Source organism: Heterocephalus glaber, unplaced genomic scaffold (assembly GCF_053883595.1).
Source record: "Heterocephalus glaber isolate CG9 unplaced genomic scaffold, H.glaber_assembly_v1.0 deba00001757, whole genome shotgun sequence".
NCBI lineage: Eukaryota > Metazoa > Chordata > Mammalia > Rodentia > Bathyergidae > Heterocephalus > Heterocephalus glaber.
Genome location: NW_028258454.1, coordinates 49,958 through 73,009, shown reverse-complemented (window position 1 = coordinate 73,009; position 23,052 = coordinate 49,958). Strand labels below are relative to the sequence as shown.

At 37.6% G+C, this 23,052-nt stretch overlaps 1 protein-coding gene across 1 annotated transcript; it reads right to left on the bottom strand.

Moving 5' to 3' along the window:
• Positions 1-1,051: 1,051 nt before the first annotated feature.
• Positions 1,052-21,814, bottom strand: LOC106008769 (uncharacterized). The gene is made up of 4 exons (XM_087201189.1): positions 21,693-21,814; positions 7,602-7,728; positions 7,344-7,404; positions 1,052-5,756 (listed from the first exon to the last, which is right to left on the bottom strand). The coding sequence occupies exons 1-4, from the start codon at positions 21,693-21,695 to the stop codon at positions 3,506-3,508; spliced, it is 2,442 nt and encodes an 813-aa protein (XP_087057315.1). The 5' UTR covers positions 21,696-21,814; the 3' UTR covers positions 1,052-3,505.
• Positions 21,815-23,052: the final 1,238 nt, after the last annotated feature.

The following is a 23,052-nucleotide window of genomic DNA, read 5'->3' as shown; positions in this document are numbered from 1 at the left end:
TTATTGGGAATTTGTACTTAATCTGAGAAGTGTTTATTCATTTAATTTGCCTGTTTTTTTCACATATTAGTTCTCTGAGGTGTATCAGGTAAAATGTTTCCCATTCTGGTGGTTATTTTTTCATGCTTTTGTATTTGCTTCCATGTCTGGGCAAGAGCTGTAAATGTTTATATAAAGCTTTTTGTTTACTGTATCATCCTACCTTCTTTTCTACCAAACACACCAGCAAAAACATTGAGAAAAGAAAATTTTAGTCTATCTCTCTATGTTCTCTACATTCAGAACATGGAATGTTTGGCTCTTTCATCATCTATTGTTTATGCTTTATTCTGACAGGCATATATATTACTGCTGTACAGTTATTTCCATGAAAAGAGTATTTCCTGAGCAACAGAATCATGATTTGCATTGATTTTTTTGTACCCTATCCTAGGTTTATGTTCTTGTCCTAAATTTCTTTTCTTAAACTTCAAATGCCAGTATAAAGACAACTGTTCAGTTTGCTAAGGCATCTAGCTAAGTGACCCCCCAAAGTTAGCTTCAAAGCCACAATGATCCTGTCTCAGCCTCTCCTGAAGCTAGGATTAAAGGAATCACATTTGACTTAAACCTTTACACATAACTCACCAGTCCAATACTTTATATACAGGATGACCAAAACTTTCCTATTTTTCATTAGTTTTTATAACAGGAAATACAAAAATGAAAATTTTATCAAATTTATTCAATACAAGAATTGACTGGTTAAACTGATACCTGCCTGAACAAAGTTCAAGATAGTCAGTAAATAAAGAAATGTGCTGCCAGAATGATGCTTGGGGTAAACTATTAAGTAGTGAAATGAGAAAAGGACAAACACTGATGTGTAATTGTTACTATTAAAATAATTATGACACTGAGTAGTAAACTACAAGTATTAAAGCAGAGATACCTCTGCAGAATTTTCATATATAGAGATATGTATCTATATATATAGGTTTGTATAAGTATATAAAATGCAAATATATATAGATACATATAAATATATATAAATATGTATATATATCTTTGGTTTTTTTCCAGTACCAGGAATCAAATTTAGGACCTTGAGCTTTTGAGGCAAGTCCCATGCCACTGAGCTAGATCCCCAGCTCTGACTTTCATATATATTTTGAGACAGGGTCTCACTGTTGAATAGGCTGGACTCAACTTTTTTTCCCACTTCTGCCTGCTGAGTTTCTGGGATTACAAGCATGCATCAGCAGGGTCAGAAAGATTTTTTCATGGTAAAATAATCAGAAAGTAAATGTGCTCAAGATAAAACATGTTGGAGTTTTGATATTTTGTCACTAGCTGCAACAGCAATACACACTACATATCCTCCTGGTGATGGTAAGCAGCAGAACTGTGCCACAGGGAAGTTGGCCACATGTTGTAGGGTGTAAACATTGACACTGTATTCTGCAGTACATTGTATTCCTCAAATTACATCAGATATTTCAGGTACAAAATAGACATAGTTTTAAATGACATTATACAACTGGTAAGTAATGTATGTGCCTAAGCATAATTAATGCTAGGGGAAGATATACTCCCTCAATTTTGGGTATTTAATGCATTGCTCACTAATGTTTTCATGATACCATAGGTTTGTAACAGTGCAATCCCATCAGAAATCCAGCAGCTTTTATATTCAAGAACACTATATAAAACATTTTGCAAACTATGTCAATGCTAAAAAAGATAGGAACAAAATACAGGGCAAAGGGGACCAACTGGGACTCATGCACACAACTTGGCCCAGTATGTGTGTTTGAAGGCAACTGTCACAGACTTCAAGCATAAGACAGTGGTTCTTAGGGACAATGATAAATGGTAAACATTTCTCAAAACCTGGTAAACACAACCTGAATTATAACTTAGTAAATTCACTTTTTAGCAAACTGACAGATTCTTTTCATTCTTTTTTCCAGGACTGGGGATAGAAATCACAACCTTGCACTTGTGAGGCACGTACAGTGCCACTGAGCTAAATTCCCGGCCCTTTACCAAACTGACACCTCACATTAGTTACTTTTTCCTTCATACCATTAGATCAGCTTACTAGGTAAAAACAATAATGATGACCAAAGGTAGGATGGCACCATAGCATCAAGGAATAGAATAAAGGCATTTGTACACTGTACTTGTACAAGTACAAAGGCAATGACACTTGTTCATTCAATAGCAACTACTCTCCTTACAACCGCTGCACAGCTGACAGAAATTCCTTTGAAAGTCTTGTTACACATAAACCCTACCATCATTTATACCTTCTGGACAGATTACTATACTTCATGATATCCTTTTGGAGAGAAGTTATGGTCCTCCTGGTCTGTGGCAATCAAAAACACAGCAGTACGGTTTATTTTGGGAACACGTGGTGAAAAAATTAACACCAAATTAAAAGTCATTGCAATATAAACATGAAAAGTAAAATTCTGATGGGAAGAAAACAAAACTTTTGTAAATGATAATACTGGTTGGTATAAGAAAAACATGCAATATTACATACATGATATCTGAAGTAGTTGTCACAATACGGAAAACATCACATTTGATAAAGTGCAAGTTGTTTGAGAACTCAACTTTCTCAAAAACTCATGTTCACAAATCTCTGAAAATATATATTTCAATATATAGTATCAAATCCAAAAACATCTTTTCCTACACAGAATATGCAGTATGCACTACAATGTTAAAACAAATGTAGTGGTAAAATCACAATTAACAAAGAACCATTTAAAAATTAAGGTTTTTTGTGATCTATACCTCCTAATTGAAAGCCAAAAGAAAACCTACATAGTAATTGCACTGGAAAGTAAAAACTACATTTCAATTTACCATGTACAATTAAGACACCATGGACTAAGCACAAAGATATACAAAAGCACAAATTTATGTCAACTCAATATTTTTATGTTAAACCCTAAGATACAGAATGTAGATATTTGTAAGTGATTTACTGAAAACCACACAATGTATGTACTTTAGGATATCTCTATCTGGGATTTGTACTTTCTGAGAAATTTGCAAAGAAGCTTTTCATTTGAGGCAGGGTCTCCCTTTGTAATTCAGGCTGGCCTTTAACTGTGTAAGGGTGCTCAGCCTCAAATTTGTGGCCATGCTCCTGTACAAAGAAATATTGACATCAAATTTGTTTGCATTATTTCTAAAGGTCTCCACTACATGGGAATTTTTTACAAGATTTTAAAAATGGGCTCATATATAGAGAGCTTCTCCCAAGTGAGAATTCCCTGACTTTAACGATTTGTGAACTGACACCTATCCCATTTTACATACTCATGGTTTCAACGCAGTGTTTTTCATATTTGACAATCATGTGTGAAAGTTTTCACATTGCTTATGTATGATCAAAACCCACTAAGAGGTCTTTTGTATCTTTCACAATCACCATGAGTGATGAAAGCTTTCCCAGTTTACTTATATACAGAGGGCATTGCCCTAGTGTGAGCTCTTTCATGTTTTAGGCAACAACTGCTTTTGCTGAAAGCTTTCCCATGCTGTGAGTCCTTCCATGTCTTTGACAAGCACTACGTGTGCTGAAAGCTTTCCCACACTGCTTACATTCATAGGGTTTCTCCCCAGTGTGAATCCTTTCATGTGTTCGAAAATGACTGCTTGTGCTGAAAGCTTTCCCACATTGCTTACACACATAGGGCTTCTCCCCACTGTGAACTCTTTCATGTATTTGGGAAGATATGTGTGTGGTGAAAGCTTTTCCACATTGCTTACATACATAGGGTTTCTCCCCAGTGTGAACTCTTTCATGTGTTCGACAATGACTGCTTGTGCTGAAAGCTTTCCCACACTGCTTACATACATAAGGTTTCTCCCCACTGTGAAATCTTTCATGTGTTTTGCAAGTACTATATGAGCTGAATGCTTTTCCACATTGCTTACACACATATGGTTTCTCCCCACTGTGAACTTTTTCATGTCTTTGACAAACACTTTTTGTGCTGTAAGCTTTCCCACATTGCTTACATTCATAGGGTTTGTATGCAGTGTGAGCTCTTTCATGTATTCGACAATAACTACTTGTGCTGAAAGCTTTTCCACATTGCTTACATTCATAGGGTTTGTATCCAGTGTGAGCTCTTTCATGAATTTGAACATATCCATATGTGCTGAAAGTTTTCCCACATTGCTTACATTCATAGGGTTTGTATCCACTGTGAGCTCTTTCATGTATTTGACAATAACTACTTGTGCTGAAAGCTTTCCCACATTGCTTACATACATAGGGTTTGTATCCACTGTGAGCTCTTTCATGTATTTGACAATAACTACTTGTGCTGAAAGCTTTCCCACATTGCTTACATACATAGGGTTTCTCCCCAGTGTGAACTCTTTCATGTGTTCGACAATGACTGCTTGTGCTGAAAGCTTTCCCACACTGCTTACATACATAAGGTTTCTCCCCACTGTGAAATCTTTCATGTGTTTTGCAAGTACTATATGAGCTGAATGCTTTTCCACATTGCTCACACACATATGGTTTCTCCCCACTGTGAACTTTTTCATGTCTTTGACAAACACTTTTTGTGCTGTAAGCTTTCCCACATTGCTTACATTCATAGGGTTTGTATCCAGTGTGAGCTCTTTCATGAATTTGAACATATCCATATGTGCTGAAAGTTTTCCCACATTGCTTACATTCATAGGGTTTGTATCCACTGTGAGCTCTTTCATGTATTTGACAATAACTACTTGTGCTGAAAGCTTTCCCACATTGCTTACAAACATATGGTTTCTCCCCACTGTGAACTTTTTCATGTCTTTGACAAACACTTTTTGTGCTGTAAGCTTTCCCACATTGCTTACATTCATAGGGTTTCTCCCCAGTGTGAACTCTTTCATGTGTTCGACAATGACTGCTTGTGCTGAAAGCTTTCCCACACTGCTTACATACATAAGGTTTCTCCCCACTGTGAAATCTTTCATGTATTTTGCAAGTACCATATGAGCTGAATGCTTTCCCACATTGCTTACACACATATGGCTTCTCCACACTGTGAACTTTTTCATGTCTTTGACAGGCACTTTTTGTGCTGAAAGCTTTCCCACATTGCTTACATACATAAGGTTTCTCCCCAGTGTGAAATCTTTCATGTGATTTGCAAGTACCATATGAGCTGAAAGCTTTCCCACACTGCTTACATACATATGGTTTCTCTCCACTGTGATTTCTTTCATGGATCTGAACATATTTATATGTTCTGAAAGCTTTGCCACATTGTTTACAGACATAGGGTTTCCCCTCATTGTGATTTCTCTCACGGATCTGAACATCACTGTCTGTGCTGGAAGCTTTCAAATTTTTCTTACATACAAAGGCGTTTTCTCTAACATGAGTTCTTTCACTAAGATCACAGGAGATTTTCCCACATTGATCATGTTCACAGGGTTTCTCTCCAACCTTTATCCTTGCATGCTTCTGAAAGGAATGGAAATCACTGCGGTTCCTTCCACGTTGATCACATTTATAATGACTCTCTTCAGATCCCAAGTATTTGTATGGCTTCAGTGCAGTGTGAGCTATGAGGGGCACATTTTGTGACAAATGACCAATCAGAGGCTCCCTACAAGCAAGGCTGTCAGCTGGTGTTGAACCAGCTTCTTTCCTATGCACATTAGCAACTGGAGTCCAAAGGAATATTTTTTCATATTGATTCCAACCTTTGTATTGATAGCATTTCTCTACTTCTTCATTGCTGTAAAGAAAAAGTCACAATACAATGGGTCTCCATATTAATGATGTACCAGAAGTTCATTTTCATGTCTGATAACAAATTTAGACAATGAATTAACAGGATGTCTTGAAAGAAATCTTCAAAATACCCATTCCCACAAGAGTGGTATTCATGTAGGAATTTTTAACATGGCATATTTTCCAAACAAGAAAGTTTAGCTGGATAATGGGCAACTTGCTCATAGGAATATCACATTACTGATCATTTCAATACCTTTTCCCCATCACTCTCCCCTTCTCTCCTTACCCTTTTTGTCTTTCCCATCTCCCATCTCCAAACTACCAGTTTTTCCTTTTCCTATCACCTCTCCTTTATTTTACTCACTAATTTATAATTTTTGGTTTCTTATAGAAGAGAAACCATGTGATATTTCACATTTTATGCCTGAGATATTTCACTCAACATAATGGGATGAAGATTCACCTAGTTCTTTTGACAAATGACATGATATTATTCATCTTTTTTGGCTAATTATACATTTGTTATTATACTTTCTTTTTCTTTTCAGAGCTGGGAATTAAACACAGGTCTTAGTAAAAAATCTCCAGCTTTTTTATTTCTTATTTTGAGAGATACTCCTTGGTGATTAAGTGGTTTAGGCTGAGCTTCAACTTGTCAGCCTGCAGAAACTGCTTCCCAGAGTGCTGGGCTGACAGGAGTGCACCATCATACTGGGCCTATCAACCATATTCTTCATGTGTGCATCCATCCAGTGATGGACATCAAACTGATTCCAGGGCTTAGCTGGTATAAAATGACTTGCTTTGAGTATGGATATGCATATATCAGTACAATATGATGATTTTTAACTCTTTTGAGAGTATACCCAGGGGATTTATGATCCCATTGGAACAAAAGGAAATTCTATTTCAGCTTCTGAGACATCTGTGCACTGATTATTACAGGGGCTGTATTTAACATTCTACCAGCAATTCTGGAGGGTGCCTTCTAATTTTAAAAAATCATGAATGGACTCATTTCTCTGCAGAACATCAGCAAAATACCTACTGCAACACTAGCATTCGTTTGTACTTTGAATATTGCTTCAAGGTTAGCAATTTTTGGGTACTGAATGTCTTAAATTTGCATGTATACATGAATAGATATCTCAAAGATGGGTTCCTGTCAAAATTCAAATTTTTTCTTTTTACAAATAAACCCTATATAATATCTACATGCAATTTCATACACTTTTAGGGTTAAATTGTCAGATTATGCATACTTAAGGTGTATATATATTTGGAGAATATTTGTGACATTATATTGACCTTGGCCTCATTTTCTTTTTTTTTGGTACCGGGGATCGAACTCAGGTCCTTGAGCTTGCACAGCAGGTGATGAAACCACTGAGCTAAATCCTCAGCCCAATAATTTTATTTATTATTTATTTATTTATTTATTTATTTTGGTACCGGCGATCGAACTCAGGAACTTGTGCTTGCGAGGCAGGCACTGGAACAACTGTTGGCCTCCTTTTCTTGACTGACATATTTCAGCTCATACACTGAGTATGGAGGGACATTGTTCTTCCTTGTGAATGCAAATTACCTTAGATTTTTCCAGTAATTTCTGCAATCTTCTTCAACTTCCTGGTCATCACATGCTCTTCCTGAGTTGTAGACATAGAAATACAACTATGTATTATATTATTATATATAATTTAAGATTCTAATTAGATTCATGATATAATGTAACCAGGCCTGAGATATTCTTCAAAATATTTTCTTTCTCTCTAATGAGATAGCACTGATAAGCAAGAAGCAATATTCTCTGATCATATAGATAAGAAAGAAATGTCATCCTTACCTATAGCAGTCATGTTCCTAAAGGTTTCCCTCATCACATCTCTGTAGAGCTTCTTTTGGGATGGATTCAGCAAAGCCCACTCCTGCATGGTGAAGTTCACAGCCACATCCTCAAAGGTCACTGTCTCCTAAACATCGTACAGATATTTCTCAAAGGAAGGTTGAGACTCAGTGTGGGATATTTTAAAGTCCTCTCATAAAATGTTGAATTGAGACCTAGTTGTGATGGTGCATATGTGTATCCCCTGCACTCAGGAGGCTGAGGTAGGAGCATTGCCCTGAGTTCAAGACCAGTGTGGGCTGCACAGTGAGTTCAAGTCCAGCCTGAACTACATAGTGAGACTGTCTCAAATAAAACAAAACAAAACAAAATAAGCTGGAGGCTGAATCCTTCAAATATTAATATCAAATATTAATTCCATATTTTGTCATCAATTGGAAGCATATGTACTTTTTTCAAACGCCAAAGCTAATGGAACAGCAGAAAAGAAGTACAGGTTCTTTTTGTAGGTCACTACAAGGGTATCTGCGCACTGTCTCTTAAAGCGGAGCTCACAGAGAAGGCGAACATCACCATCCACAAAACACTGGGGCAGGTGAATATCTAATGAATGGCTATGATAGATATTGGTAACATCTCTTTTCAAATCATTTTATGGAATTGAGCCCTTCTTTCTTTGATTATACTGTAGTATTTTGAAACTTGAATTTGGTTTCATAAAAAAAATTGAACAGGGCCAGGGATTTAGCTCAGTGGTTCCGCTACCTGACTTGCAAGCACAAGGTCCTGAGATTGATCCCCAATACCAAAAAAAAGAAAAATTGAACATCAGATATGGCATATGAATAATATTTAAAATGTTTATGAAAAAACAGTTTTATTGGTATAAGTCTATCAACAATGGAAACAAAAAAAGGAGAGCAAAGTATCTTACAGCTCAGTGTCACCAACTGGTCTCCTTGCCCTCAGATAGAAGAAATTCTAGGGAAGTATGAGGGGAGGAAGATGAGTAAAATGTAGTCTGCATTCATAAACAATACATCACAACATACTTAGGCATAAGAGGAAAATTTCAACCAGGTGAAATTGGTGGTGGTACATATCTATGATCTAAGAACTGGGGAGGCTGGTGCAGGAGGATGGGCTTGAGTTCAAGGCCAGCCTCAGGTACATAGTAAGTTTGACAAGTCTGAAATACAAAGACAGACCTGACTCAAATTCCCCACAAAAAAAGGAATATTTCTTTTTTAAAAAGTATCAATTGCAAATGACACTTTTAATTTGTTAAAAATAATTATATCTGTACACCAATGATAAAATTCTAACAAGAAGGTGGACAGCTTCCATAATATACATGAATGACATTGAAACTCCACCTTTCATGACCTTCTACCATTAGTCGAGAAAATGACAAATGGATCTCAGGAATGGAAGACAGACTTCAATAGGTCCACATATATGTGCAATATTGATTCTTGATAGAGCAGGTGTTTTACATCTCTGAAAAAATCACAACTTCTTTTATTTATGTTCCAGAAAAAACAAGTGTGGAAACCTAGACTGTATAGTCTTCTATTCTATGTGCAATAATTAAGTTACAAAATGAAAGGGGAAAGATAACCTTGAATGACTTGAGAATTCATAGTAAAATAACTTTTTAAATGGGAAAAAAGGTTTTCCTCAGAAGACAATCAAGTAACCATCAGAATTAGAAGGACAAACTCATAAACAAGAAAAGAAACTATTTGCTGTGTACACAGTATGAAGTTATTTGTAGGGATTAAAGACCAATGAACACAAATCGGAAAAAACACAACATATCTAACTCAAGAGAAAACACTGACTAAATACCAAAGACCATACTTTTTTGATAAAATCACTGAAGAAAATAAATGGAAGTGTGGAAGAATACAATAAGGATGTAGATTTATGCATGAATGAAGAACCAATCAATACACTCTACACTCATTTCCTTTACTTTAGTTGACCAAAATGTTGTGCTCAGATAGCGAGTTCCCCCAAAACCACCAAGGAACCGATTCTGATGCAAACACAGGAGGGTTGTTTATTTCAGCTCGAGCAGGGACTCTCAACTGTCATGGGGGTCAAGATTGAGAGCACTGACTCGAAAACACCAGGGGTTTTTATAGAGGTTACAGCAAGGCGTGGGGTTTCGAAAAGATGTGGGGTTTCAAATCACATGCAAATCACACAATTGGCTAGCATTTAGCAAGTTTTGAAAGTTTAAACCTAATTGGCTGTGCCTTGCACGCTGAACTGTAAATGGCTGCTCAAGTCATTGAAAAGAACACCTGGGATAGTGGGGTATTGGGGTAACTATTGATTAGCTGTTGCAGGCCATCGAGAAGAGCATCTGGGACATTGAGGCAGCTACCAATGAGCTGTCACTAGGCTAGTTGCTAGGGGACTGTTGGACATTATCACAGGCAGGTGGCCAAAGTGCATGTTGTGGTTTTTCTTGGAACTAGAATTTATGTCCAGGCCACCTTTACTCAAAAATGGGGCCAAAATTTTAAAATGGAGTCACTCAGGTCTCACAAAAAAAAATCTAGATAAATGACTTGTTTCCAATGTCCAGAGAATACACTATGCCACTACTTCTAGAGATAGATGTGATTCTTTTGAAGTAAACTTGAAAAACTGTGAATCACAAGACCAATGGAATGGTGAGAAAGCACTTGCTTCTTGACTCACCTATCAACACTTGTGAAAAATAGTGAGAGGAAAGAACCCCTCTAAAAACAGTTCTCTTGCAATTTCTGTAAGTCAGGTGTTGAAAATTCCAAGGGAAGAAATTAAAAGAAAATTGTTCATAGAAACTCACACATGGGACACTTAGAAAACATCCCCAGAGTGGGACAGTGGTCATCCATGGGGCAAGAGAGATTGAGTCAGATCACATACAAATCACTTGGATGCTCCCATCCAAGGCCCAGTGAAGAAACTTTCTGAATATTTCCAGGATATTCATATTGTTATTAGTTTAAACCTCAAATAATTTGGAAGCAAAATTTATTGAAAAATATTCAAACACTAAGTTACCATTAAGAAAGCACACATTAAGTTATATCTGCATTCATGTATGAAAAGATGAGACAGCATTCACACACTGGTCAGCAATAAGCAAAGCAGCACAGTGGCAAACAGGAGACCCCAGACCCCCAGGAAGCAGTGGTCAAGCTATATTGCCCATCAGGAGACATCAGGTTAGACTGTAAGAGAAAGAGAGAACAGATATCAAAGCTAATCAGTGACTACACATCTGGGTTATGGTCCCAATGCTGTGCCCACCTGAACAGGAGTGGTTTTTATGTTGACATATGGGAGGGCAATCAATCCCCAGACTACCTAGGAAGGGCAAGGGCATGGGCTAAAGAGAAAAAACAATAGAGACTTGTGTAATTTTAACACACATGTGGGGCCTGAAAGTCAGTCCCTCAGAGTTGGCCAAGACAAAGACTCTCTGAGTTAGCCACTATTTACTGGGTACACACAATAATTGGAGAAGTATGGGGTGACTTGGTGGGTGGAGGTGATCTTATGTCTGACCTTTTGTGGGTACAAATCACCTGCTGGTGAGAGCAGAAAGGAGAGCATTCCCAGCTCAGTAGGTGGGATGAGCTGAGCTGAGGAGCAACTCCATCCTCCTCAGGTGAAACTTTTCTCTTTTGTATTCGACTTGCTTCTCAAGAAACCAGAATGTCTCCAGCTGGTGTCTTTTTGCCATTGAGAGCCACAGCTTTACAGACCATTGAATCCTCAACTCTGACCAGAGGCAAAAGGGAGTTATGTTTCCACGTGCCATATCCCGCTCTCTGGCAAGGCACCGTTTGGCCTTAGACAACTACAGCCATGCTTTAATTTTGAAATGATTTTTCCCCAAAATTTATGTAGAAATGCTCCTGACAATAATGTCAGTGAGGGTAGATTTTATAGAAAGCTATGCAAAATGATACACAATTCTATCAATGATTCAACAAACTCTGCAGAATCTATATTAATCTGACATTATTCAATTTATGCCTCAAAATTAACAATACTATCAGGCAAGACAGTTCTCTAATAAGAAGAGTCATTGATACACATTCTACTGAAGACAACATCAAATTACATTAGGCAAAACATGAACATGTAGAGAAATATCACTGATTCCCAACTATGCCTGAAGATGTCAAAACAAATCCATCAGTAACTGATAGCTGATGGATGAAGAAAAATCTGTAATGGGACAGTTACACAGTACAAACTCTTCTCAAAATTACAAGAAATATTCACCCAAATAGATCATGTTCAGAACAACAATAGAGAATTTGATTTCTCGGGGAAACGTAATTGAAATATTTTATGCTATGTACCAGCACCCTATAATGAATGTAATCATTATGTACTTTAAACATGTAGCAATAAAAGTCAAAAAAAAAAAAAAAGGAAAAATAATATGTTCAAAGTATTGGAAATTTTACATGCAGGCTTTCACATCAATTCAAATAAAATCTGACAACAAGAGCAGAAACATATTGAAAATCCTAAGAATTAGAGATTAAGGGCCAGGGATGTAGTGCAGTGACACAGCACTTGCCTGGCAAGTGCAAGGATCTGAGTTTGATTCCTGGTACCAAAAAAATTAAGAGATTAAATCATAAACTTTTAAAAGACACATGCTTCAAATGCAAGGCTTCATTAAATACTGAGGATGTAGAAGCATGAAAGTGAATGTACAACTTATTAATTATCATTTCAGGGAACCACAAATGGGGGCTTCAAAAGAAATGAAAAAGAATAGATATACATATTGGAAAAGAACAAAGACTGTAACATCAGAAATTTACAGAAATGGGGCCCGGGATTTAGCTCAGTGGTTCCGCCACCTGCCTTGCAAGCACAAGGAACTGAGACTTCGATCTCCGCTACCAAAAAAACAAACAAAAAAAAATAGAAAGAAATTTACAGAAAAAATAGTAACATGAAAATTAAAATCATTCAACAAATAGGAAATTTCATTGCTCATTATTTATGTAGATTATACAGTAGAGAATAAATTATGAAAAGTATCAAAGGCATTACTGAATCATTAATGTAATCTATTACAATAAAATCTAGACAACGAAAATCATAAAATGCTGTCAGTGGATATAGACAAAACAGAAGATTAAAAAGTAGTAAGCAGAGATTAAGACGGAACACATAAAAATGTTTATGCTTGCATATAACATCAGGGTATATGCTTGAAACATTAAAGTACCAAGAAGAACCTAATGGGATTACTAAGGGGTTGAACCACAGATTACATCTCTAGCTTAATATATAGTAATATGTCATGTAATTATGTATCAGGCCTAGACAAATTGATTGGAAATTATACACTTTACATCATACATAGCCCTCACGGTGACACAATTTTACAAAAGCTAAAAGCTCAAATATGAAAGTAGTTCAACACTAGATATAAGCACAAGATAAAACTATACAAATATAACCAAATGTATTAGATGAACAAATATATATAAAGCTCTTCTACACATTGGCAAATCAATAAACCAACATATCTGTAAATTATTAGATGAAAATATCCTATGAAAAATGTGTATTTCCATTTTATGCACATGAGCATTTTTGTTATTTTATCAAAAATTCTAACTCATTATCACTTGAAAAAAATCAACAATAATAGTTTTATTCACATTTAAAACTTTTTAAAAATCACCTTGCAATATCCCAAGCTGAGTGACAGGGGAATAAGGGAGGGAAGCGGTTGAAACATGAATTTTTCTACAATCCTATGGGCAGTAACTTGAAGGAAAGAAATCAGAAATAATCTTTTCAGCATAATTCAACATGGGAATACTAACCTCAATTAGTAACTTACTCAAAATTCCAAAGAACTGAAACCAGATAACACTTTGCATGAAGAAATTGTAAAGGTCCAAAGCATTTTCAGAAAACCCATTCTGTGTCCACCTTACAGGTAGCTAGATGAAGTTGGAGAGATGCACTGGAAGGAACCATAGGTGGAGTCATGTGATGGTTAGACTTACTGTCATATCAATGAGTGTGAAAGATTCCTACGATATTAGGAAGTCACATGTCTGTTGGGATGTGTCTGAGTAAAGAAAAGGGACATGGCCTCAGAGATTACCTCAGATCCAATAACCTGTCATCTCAGGGTCTTTCCCTACTCAAGAATTTCCACTGGAATGTGGAAGAGTTGGTGCGGGAAGGCTCAAGGAACTACAGACCAACATCCAAGGGCAATGGCAGAAACCAGAGCTCCTCCCTAGAAAAGAAGAGAGACTTGCTTTCTTCCCTTTTTATTTCATCTTGGGTAAAAGCTTATTGGTTGGTGGCAACTCCATGCAGGGTGGGTTTTCCCTGTGTAGTTTGTAGCCTACAAGCCAATCATCCACAGACAAACCCAAAGCTTTACTAACTTATTGTGCTTCCTACCCATTAAGGGACATATCACAATTAATGATGACAAAATCTTAAATGAGTCTTTCTTTCTCTAAGCATTCCCTGTAGAAAAGTTTTTCATAGTTACAAATTCAAGCACAATAAGCACTGGCAGGAGTTGCTATAGGAAAGCTAAGAAGCCACAAAGTATAAATTGAAATCAGGTCCAATAGTTCTGAACAAGTATGGCTATTTTGCCTGGTGGGATCCAAAACAGAATGAAGACACAATGGTGAAAATTTTGACCTTAATACAGCTCAAATGGAAACTTAATTGTACTGAATTGTACTTAACAATTCTTAACTGTACTGAACAACTTGCTAGATATTGTACAGCTTTTACAACATCTATTTAGAAATAAAGGTCTTCACATTCACTACGCTGATAGAGTATATTATGAGCTTAAGCTAGAGTTTAGGAACCTGTTGGGTTTTATTAACTCTGAGTACAGGAAAGTACGTGCATTTGGAGTCACTGCAGACAGGAATGAAGAGGTATGATAAATAACACAGTGCACAGATTCTAGAAATCATATAATTGAATATATTTATAAAATGTAGGGGCTGGAGATTTAGCTCAGTGTCACTGTGCCTGCCTTGTAAGCACAATGTCCTGAGTTCCCACTACCCTCACCCCCCAAAATGTATTCCCTCAGAGTTCATCTTTACTTGTTCACTTAGAATGCAGCAATATACATTTACTTTATATCTATATTATTATTATTCACTCCATACATGAAACTTCCCATAGTATAGGAAATGTAAGGAGCTGAGAATGGTGCTACACATTTGCAAACATAGTTTCTAAAATATCTAAAGCAAGATCACCACAACAAAAGTGACAAAATGGGCAACTGAACATGAGTTTGTATTGCTAAACAACCTGTATAAAATTGTAAATATAATCAAACTTTCTCAGGAATGCATGTAGTATGAAGCATAATGTCAGAGAGGCATATGTTGAAATATTTCAATCACTAATAAACAAGTGGCTGGCCAAAAAACAAAGAAAAATAAGTAGATGACTGAAAGGTGCAAATTTTAACAAGCTTCAAAAATACATCCTACAAATTATTTCAACTAATGCACTTAATATCAATTTATATAAGATATATTTAAAATATTTACAAAATAGAGAAAAAGTAGCTAACTATTAAATTCATTTAGGATAATTAAAATCTTTATATATATTACGACAAAATATAAATATTGTATCTGCCAAATACAAATATTATACAAATTGTAATAAAGAAAGGTCAGTATCACTCTCTTCCTTTCCCGCTGGGGAAAGGTTATGATTACTTAAATATCATTCCAATCTACACATACAAATCCTTGTTTCCATCGAAGTTCAGTACTCATTTGCAACTAGAATGAAGCTTGAGTTTATCAGCTCATTCTTTTTTTCTTTTTCCATTTTCCCTAGCTTAACGTGGCGGAACCACTGAGCAAGCTGCGTGGTTCAGTTTTTATGTGCAAGTACTTAGAATTGTGACTATATGATATTCCAGGAAAGACATTTACTGACTGCTTTTTAAATGAATATATATTTGATGAATAAAAAGACAGTATCCTAGTAAGCCTTTTGGCAAGAAATTCTTATGAAATTCAATAATGTTAGACCCAAGGTGATGTATTTATACACTATTATTATTAGGTGTTAGCAGCTTTGTAACAGCCATTCAGAATTCATAATTCATGAGGTTTTCTCCCTTCCTTCCTTCTTTCTTTCTTTCTTTTTTTCTTGTTTGCTTGCTTGCTTGTTTGCTTGCTTGCTTGCTTTTTTTGTAGTTCAGGCTGGTGTAGAACTTTTTAGGTAGCACAGGTAGCCCAGCTGGAACTTATTCTGCTGTATCTGCATTCCAAGTACTGGCATTTCAGACATGAGTCACCGTGCCTAACCCTAACCTTAATGCAAAGGTGTTTTTAGCTGATTATCAGTAAAAATAGAAAAGAATTCCTTCTATCAAAAGTGAAAGAATGTCCCTATACTGTGTGAATATGATAACTTTGTAGGGAAGAATCCACAGTTTCAAACAAACATGTAATTAAAAATTTGAGCATCTTTCAAATTTTTGCAAATTGGGGCCAAGGATTTAGCTCAGTGGCACTGCTCCTGCCTTGCAAGTGCAGGTCCTGAGTTCCATCCCCAGAACCAAAATAAAAAGGAAAAGCAATGTTTGCAAATAATTCAAACCTCTGCCTTGAAAGCTGTCAACTACATGTCCCAATCTATTTCCCCACTCACTCTATAATCATATGTAGATATGCTGAAAAAAAAATGCCTCCTCCCATGTCACTATAATGCAAGGACATTATTGACATGCAGAAATGATCACACATAACACTAAACATTTATATAACCAACTTTAAACATTACTGTAAATTACATTTAACAAATCTTTAAAAGTCTGAAAAACTTTAAAAAACTTAATACATACAAATATAATTGAAGAAGCTGATATGAATATTGGGAAGAAAATGTACAGAGGTAGATTTGATGATGTAATATGCTATGGATTCATTAAATCTTATGCTTAATACAACTGTATGTATATAACAATAAAACAATATAAACTTGAAAAATATCTGTGAGAGTCTTCTAAAAATCAAAGGACACTCATATTTTGGAGAGCCCAAGCAAAATAAAGCAGAGATGTTCTCTCAAATAATTTGCCAAATGCTATAGTTACACTTTTTAATTCAGACAAATTGTGTACACATTAACATTACAAAAAATATCAACAAATACATCTGCTTTAACTAAACTGAGATTTGATAAGGCTGGCAGAACAAATCAAGACTAAGATATAATTTATCAGTTTTTTCTGGAAGTAAATTGCTCATTTTATTTTATTTTATTTTATTTTTGGTACTGGGGATTGAACTTGGGTCCTTGCACTTGCAAGGCAGGTGGCAGAACCACTGAGCTAATTCCCTGGCCCTAAATTGCTCATTTTATATGCTAAGTGAAGCTTATCTTTGTATCACAAACTTTCAAAGGTACATTCTCCAAAGATTCAAGAAAACATATAAAATATGACCCTAAAATATGGAAGAAAGTAGAAGAAAATGACTTGCTGACCTAGGAATGAGAAAATCCTTAGAAATAAAATTCCAAAGCCACAAATTTCAAAGTGATGGGGCCAGGGATTTAGCTCAGTGGCACTGTGCCTGCCTTGCAAGCACAAGGTCATGAGTTCAATCCCCGGTACCAAAAACAAAACAAAATTTCAAGGCGACTTTGAAGAGACACAAAAGATAATACTAAGAATTTCTGTTCAGCAATGAAAATTCTCAATGCAATAAAAATGTACATGGAAAAAAATCACAAGAAAGCATGTTGGTTCTCCGTAAGCGATAATGAAATACCTGGGAAAACAATGACAAGGAGAATGCTCATCAGAAATATGAGAACATGACATAAGCAGATAATTTAAAGGTCTTACAGAGGAAATGGAAAAAGAATGCCTAAAAAGAGGCAAAAAAGACAGAAAAAATGAAAAGAAGCAATAAAATTTCACTATGTATCCATGAAACTTGTCAAATTAGGAAAAGTCCAGTGCTCATGGTTATGAAAACAGAAACTAGAATGCTGTAGTGTGGACAGCGGTAACAAAAGCCTGAATGATACACACTCTGTGCACCAACAAAGAGGCTGCTGAGCATCCATGGGATTTTTCTCAAATCTGCTTCTGGGACAGCAAGTAAGAGAATGTTGCTTGTTGCATTTACATCACTGACAGAATTAAGACAAGCCTGCTCTCCCATAACTGTGGAAAGGCAAATAAAATGTTATGCAGACAAACAATAGAGATCCTGTTAGGAATTACATCTACATACAGCAGTTCAAATGAATCTGGAAAATAATATTGAGTGAATTCATTGAAAGACAGTATGAATTCTCTAACACAGCACTTGGGCACTAAATATGTATGTACAGGAGGCTGGGATGTAGCTGAGTGGGAGAGCTAAAGTAGTCATCAGTATAAAAATGTACATGGAGCCATGGGGTATACTCTCAGCAGTGATGAGCAGGGACACAATGTTGAACAAAAACACACCTGCAACAGGTTTGTCAAGCACAGCACTAGTGATGTTTGTGGCCAAGATTTCCTTCTATTAAGAGTAATCCCGTTTGTTATGTGACATTGTTCAACTACCTTGACCTCCCTCCCCAAGGTGCTACTAAATCTTTCTTATGCTCTAGGTCATAATTCCAGGAAAAAACTTGAGACACATTTTTGGATGTGCACAATCACCATGGCCTGAAAGTTAAGGTCCTGAATGACAAGGTACGAGATGGCCAAAGACCCCTCAACCTGCCAAATCTAGCTCTGCACCCCACATCCAAGCTCAGTGGATCTTCACAAAGTACTCTGTCTTTGCACACTCTCTCCTTGTCCTCACCACCTGCACCCACATTTCAGATGTCACCAGTGTGAAAAGCCAGAACAGGCTCTACTACTTCATGCTGTCTGATGACACCCACAGGGAGATAGAGACAGACTAAAAGGTTCTTTGAACTGAAGCTCTGTGCTTTATCTCAGCTGTGTCATAGCCATTCCCAGGGTATCCAGGGCTCCAGGATACCCACTGGAAGGTCTGTTCTCAGGGTGTGGGGGGAAGAAGCCAAGAGAACTTAGAGGGATTCAGCAATTGTAACTTATGGACCAAATAACAAAGGCCCATGGTTATCTCTTTTCCCAGAGAGATATAAATCATTGCAAAGGGGACAGAGCTTTGGAAGTAGCACTTCTGGACAGACATGCCTTCAGCTCATCAATGTCAGAGAAAGAGAAGTAGGATTAAATGTATGGGCAAACTGCCATACAGAGGTAGATGTTTACCCAAGGTTAAAACAGTTAAAAGGGTTTCCAAAATCAGCATAAATTAGAACTAGGAGTAGAAATGTTTTCTCCTCAGCTTTGCACATACTTGATGTCTTATGTTCCGACTGTTCAGGCCTCTGTCTGAAAAGTTTCTGTCCTATCCTTTTGTTATGGTGACACAAGCTGGACAGTATGATCAGATTATGACAGTATGATTATAATAATAATAATAATAATAATAATAGTAGTACTAGTAGTAATAATGATAACAGCCACCAAACTACATCAAACAAAGAAAAAACCTTCAAAATCCAAAGTATTGTTCCCTTTTTCAACTACTATTCATACTGTTTCCTTGATTAGGGAACCTGATTAACACAGCTCTCAAAAAGGGAAACAATCTGATGAGTATCATGTCATACACAGGACTTTTTGAAGAGTTGAAACAGACACAATACTTAAATTAGAAAGGAAAAATAGGGCTGGGGGTTTAGCTCAGTGGTTCTGCCACCTGCCACATAAGCACAAGGACCAGAGTTTGATCCCCAGTACCAAAAAACAAAAAACAGAAAGGAAAAATAATCAAAGAAAGGATGTTGAAAAGACAAAGTTTTGAAAATGTTATAGAATATGCCTAATCAAGGAAGCATTACTGCCTAGCCTTGGATCATTTAAACCTGCTCAACACACTGGCTTGACCAGAGTTTGGGGAAATATATGTAACACAGTACAAAATTCATAATAATACTAAATATCTCTTGCACTTTGAGTGGAGTGCATTGTACGTCATGCTTGTTCACCATTGGCGTCCTGTTGCTAACAGAGCAGTGATTCATTACTGCTGTCCACCATCCTGAGCAATACTGGACCATGTATCATCAGGGTGCAAAAAGAATAAAATTAAAAACTCAAAGGCAGATTTCCACTGAGTAGTTTTTCTGTTGTCTTTCAGAACAGGACTTTTAACACAGAGCCTAAGGCATGTTAAACAAGTTACCATTCAGGGGACATAACTCCTAAAATTTATAATTCATATTGAAAGAGGGTCTTGATCTATTGTTCAGGCTGGGCTTGGTGTTGTAATATTCTTCAGTCTCTAAAGTCAGTGAATAAAGATGTAAACCACCACGCTTCACTGATTTTTACTATACCCAAGCACTGAAATCCTGCTAAATCATGCATGATAAAGAAAGAACCCCAAGCCAGCATAATGGCACATGCATGTATCCCAACAGTCACTGAGGTACAAACACTATCAAAAGATCATACCACCCTGTGCAACACACTAAGACCTGATCTCAAAAATTGTTTAAAAATTTAAAATGTTGGGGTACATAGCTCTGGGCAAAACCCAGTGTTCAGTTTCTGTACAATAAAGACAGCAAGCACACCTTGAAATCTTCTGTATGCTGGAGAATCCACATTTCTTTCTACTTCAGGGATGGAGCCCAGCCTATTTTTAAAGATACACCAACACCAGACAGTGTCCTAATTTCCAATGGTGCCTCACAAATGTTTAGGTGAAATGATCAGTGGTAATATTAGGCAAATTTATCCATTACTAAGTTCCCCTCCTTTCTTCAAGCCTGTGACTCTTCAGCCACACACAGACTGGGCAAGCACACAATTATTCCTTTGAGATTATCAATCTGACTTTCAGAGAAGATCTATGTTGTAGGTGCTACTATTCGCAGGCTTCATCATTCCATTCTCTTTCCTCCTATCCACTCTCCTTTGATCTACCCTAAGCAGAAAATCCTTTATGCCTAACCCTTGAAGCGCTTGCAGTGTCTATTTGGGGATTCCCCTCTACTCTAGCGCTCCTTTTAACATCTGCCTCAGGCAGCATTTTGGTGTTTAAACAGTGACTACCATCAGGCCAAACTCTATAGCGATGAATTCAGAGATTACACCCCTGTGCCTTTCCACTCATACACATATCACATATACATGTCCATGCAAATGGCCCAATTCAAGGCTTTTCTCAGTGTGGGTTTAACAGGCAGCCCCTTCGGGAAGTTGTCCTTAAGCAGGTATTCTTTCCCCTGTCCTTGCTAATACCTTAACATTCCCCACCATTTTTCTCAGAATTTTAAAATCTGTGGCAGTTCTCACTTAAAGAGTTTAATTGTGAGTAGGGGTGTCACCTAAATAATTAAGATTATAAATTTCTTTTGCATTGCCCTGTATGGAACCCAGGACATCACTAGGTGTTTGGCAAGTGCTCCACCACTCCCTGAGGCACATCAACATAGTTCTATAAATTCTCCAAACCTTTGTCCACACCTACCATGAATTTGGAAATGTGAGGACATACTGGAAATTTATAAATTATATAAAAAAGCAGAAGTCTGAAGAGAGGAGTTGAGCCTATGAGACCCTGCATCACAGCTTTTCAAAACTTCAGATCCTCCACATCTGCTGCTGGCAGGAACGAGACCAGGGACCTAGCTCACAACAGCTGCACCCAGCTCCAATGCACATCTGAGTCAGGGTCTCCCCAAGCCCCTTTCTCTCCCCAGGCTGGTGGAAGTGGGCAGCAGGGAGTTGCCAAGAAGGCATTGTGAGCTGGCCATGTCACAGTGAGGACAGGGCTCTGGGGATCTAGAAGTAGTCTTGTCCCAGCAAAGGCCAAAAAGGACAGAGAGTGACTCTCCGCCAGTCGAGGACGACCTCAGTGTCTGAAGCTACGAACAGAGGCTCTAGCCACCATAGGGGGTTCTGACCACTTCTAACAGGATCGCACCCTGATTCCACCCCATTTCAGGGCTCCCATCCCACAGCATTACCATTGTGTGGCTTGAGGGTCTCCCAGGGTCTTTTCTACGCAGGTCACTGCCAGTAAAATCCACAGAAGGCGGACTTGCAAGCTTTGTGCTCAGAACACACACTTTAGTGCCACGACACTGGAAGAACCCTCCTACCTTGGCCTACCTGATTGGACAGTTCACACAGCCCGCCCCTTCATCACTGATTGGCTCCTGTTCTATTGCCTTCCCTGCGGGTCAAGAAAAAGGAAAGAAACAAACCCCTACCTGCCAGTGGGTCCCAAAATAAAGATTACAGTGCAGAGACTTCAGGACAGGCAGGCTTCTACAATGTTGACTTCACTTCGCATGGGGGACACTTGCTTTTAAGTGCTCTGTCCCGGTCTTTTCAGTGCTTTTCCTGTTTTCTTAAAGGATTCAGAAGACTCTTCCTGAAAATGGACCACAGATGTATTAAGAACGTCCAGCTCAAGGGCTGCGGATTTAGCTCAGTTGTGGGAGTTGGCTTGGCAAACGCAAGGTCCTGAGTTCAATTCCCAGTACAAAAAGAAAGAAAAAGAAATAGAAAAAGAAAAAGGAAAAGAAAAAGGAGGTCCCTGGTCAATGTTCTAGGTAAGAATCAACCCCAGGATGTCAGAAAATCTCCTGAGTCCAGCCCAGGCCTTGACACAATGGAATAGAGTGAGGGCAGGTCATTTGAGAAATATATTTGGGAGTGAGGCAGCAGGCTTTATTTTAAAGATTTTCATGCTACCTCTCCCCATTTTTAGCCAAGAAAATGAATACATGCCCCCAAAAAGAGCACTATTATTGCGGAAATGAAGACATTTGAATTAAATGATAGCAATAATCTGCAAAAGAGCCAAGATGAAACACGAACATTTCCAATCTCCCAGAAAAGTTTATTCAGGCTCATAGAACAAACTGAATTTTTTTTTCTGGTTCCAGGGATTGAACTCGGGTGCTTGCGGTTTTGAGGCAGGTGGCAAAACCACTGAGCTAAATCCCCAGCCCTAACAAACTGAATTCTGAAAGGACACATATTGCCACGAGTGAGGGTCAGCATGATTGGGGAAATGGAGCCCCACTTCTCATCCACTCAACCCTATCCTGGTGATGAGGCAGGGAATCTTAGGACTTCAGATTCTAAGCTCATCGTGCCCTGAAGTTCCTTCCTCACGTATTGAATCTCTGCCTCTTCAGGACTTTAATATTCCTAGAAGGAATTACCTGGAGCCATGTGATACGCTTAACAACTTACTTGGCTTGAGGTGTGTCTGACCTGAGTTGACCTAAGGGACCTAATCTGATCCCTGGATCCTTCCTCTCTGGCTCCTTCCACACTGTCTGACTCCTTATGTCTTAAAATGTATCTTGGGCT

Coding starts and splice junctions, on each gene's coding strand:
- LOC106008769 (XM_087201189.1), bottom strand. Junction 7,405..7,601: donor TAGGAACATGACTGCTATAG/GTAAGGATGACA, acceptor TCTACAACTCAG/GAAGAGCATGTGATGACCAG. Junction 5,757..7,343: donor AATTACTGGAAAAATCTAAG/GTAATTTGCATT, acceptor TTTTCTTTACAG/CAATGAAGAAGTAGAGAAAT.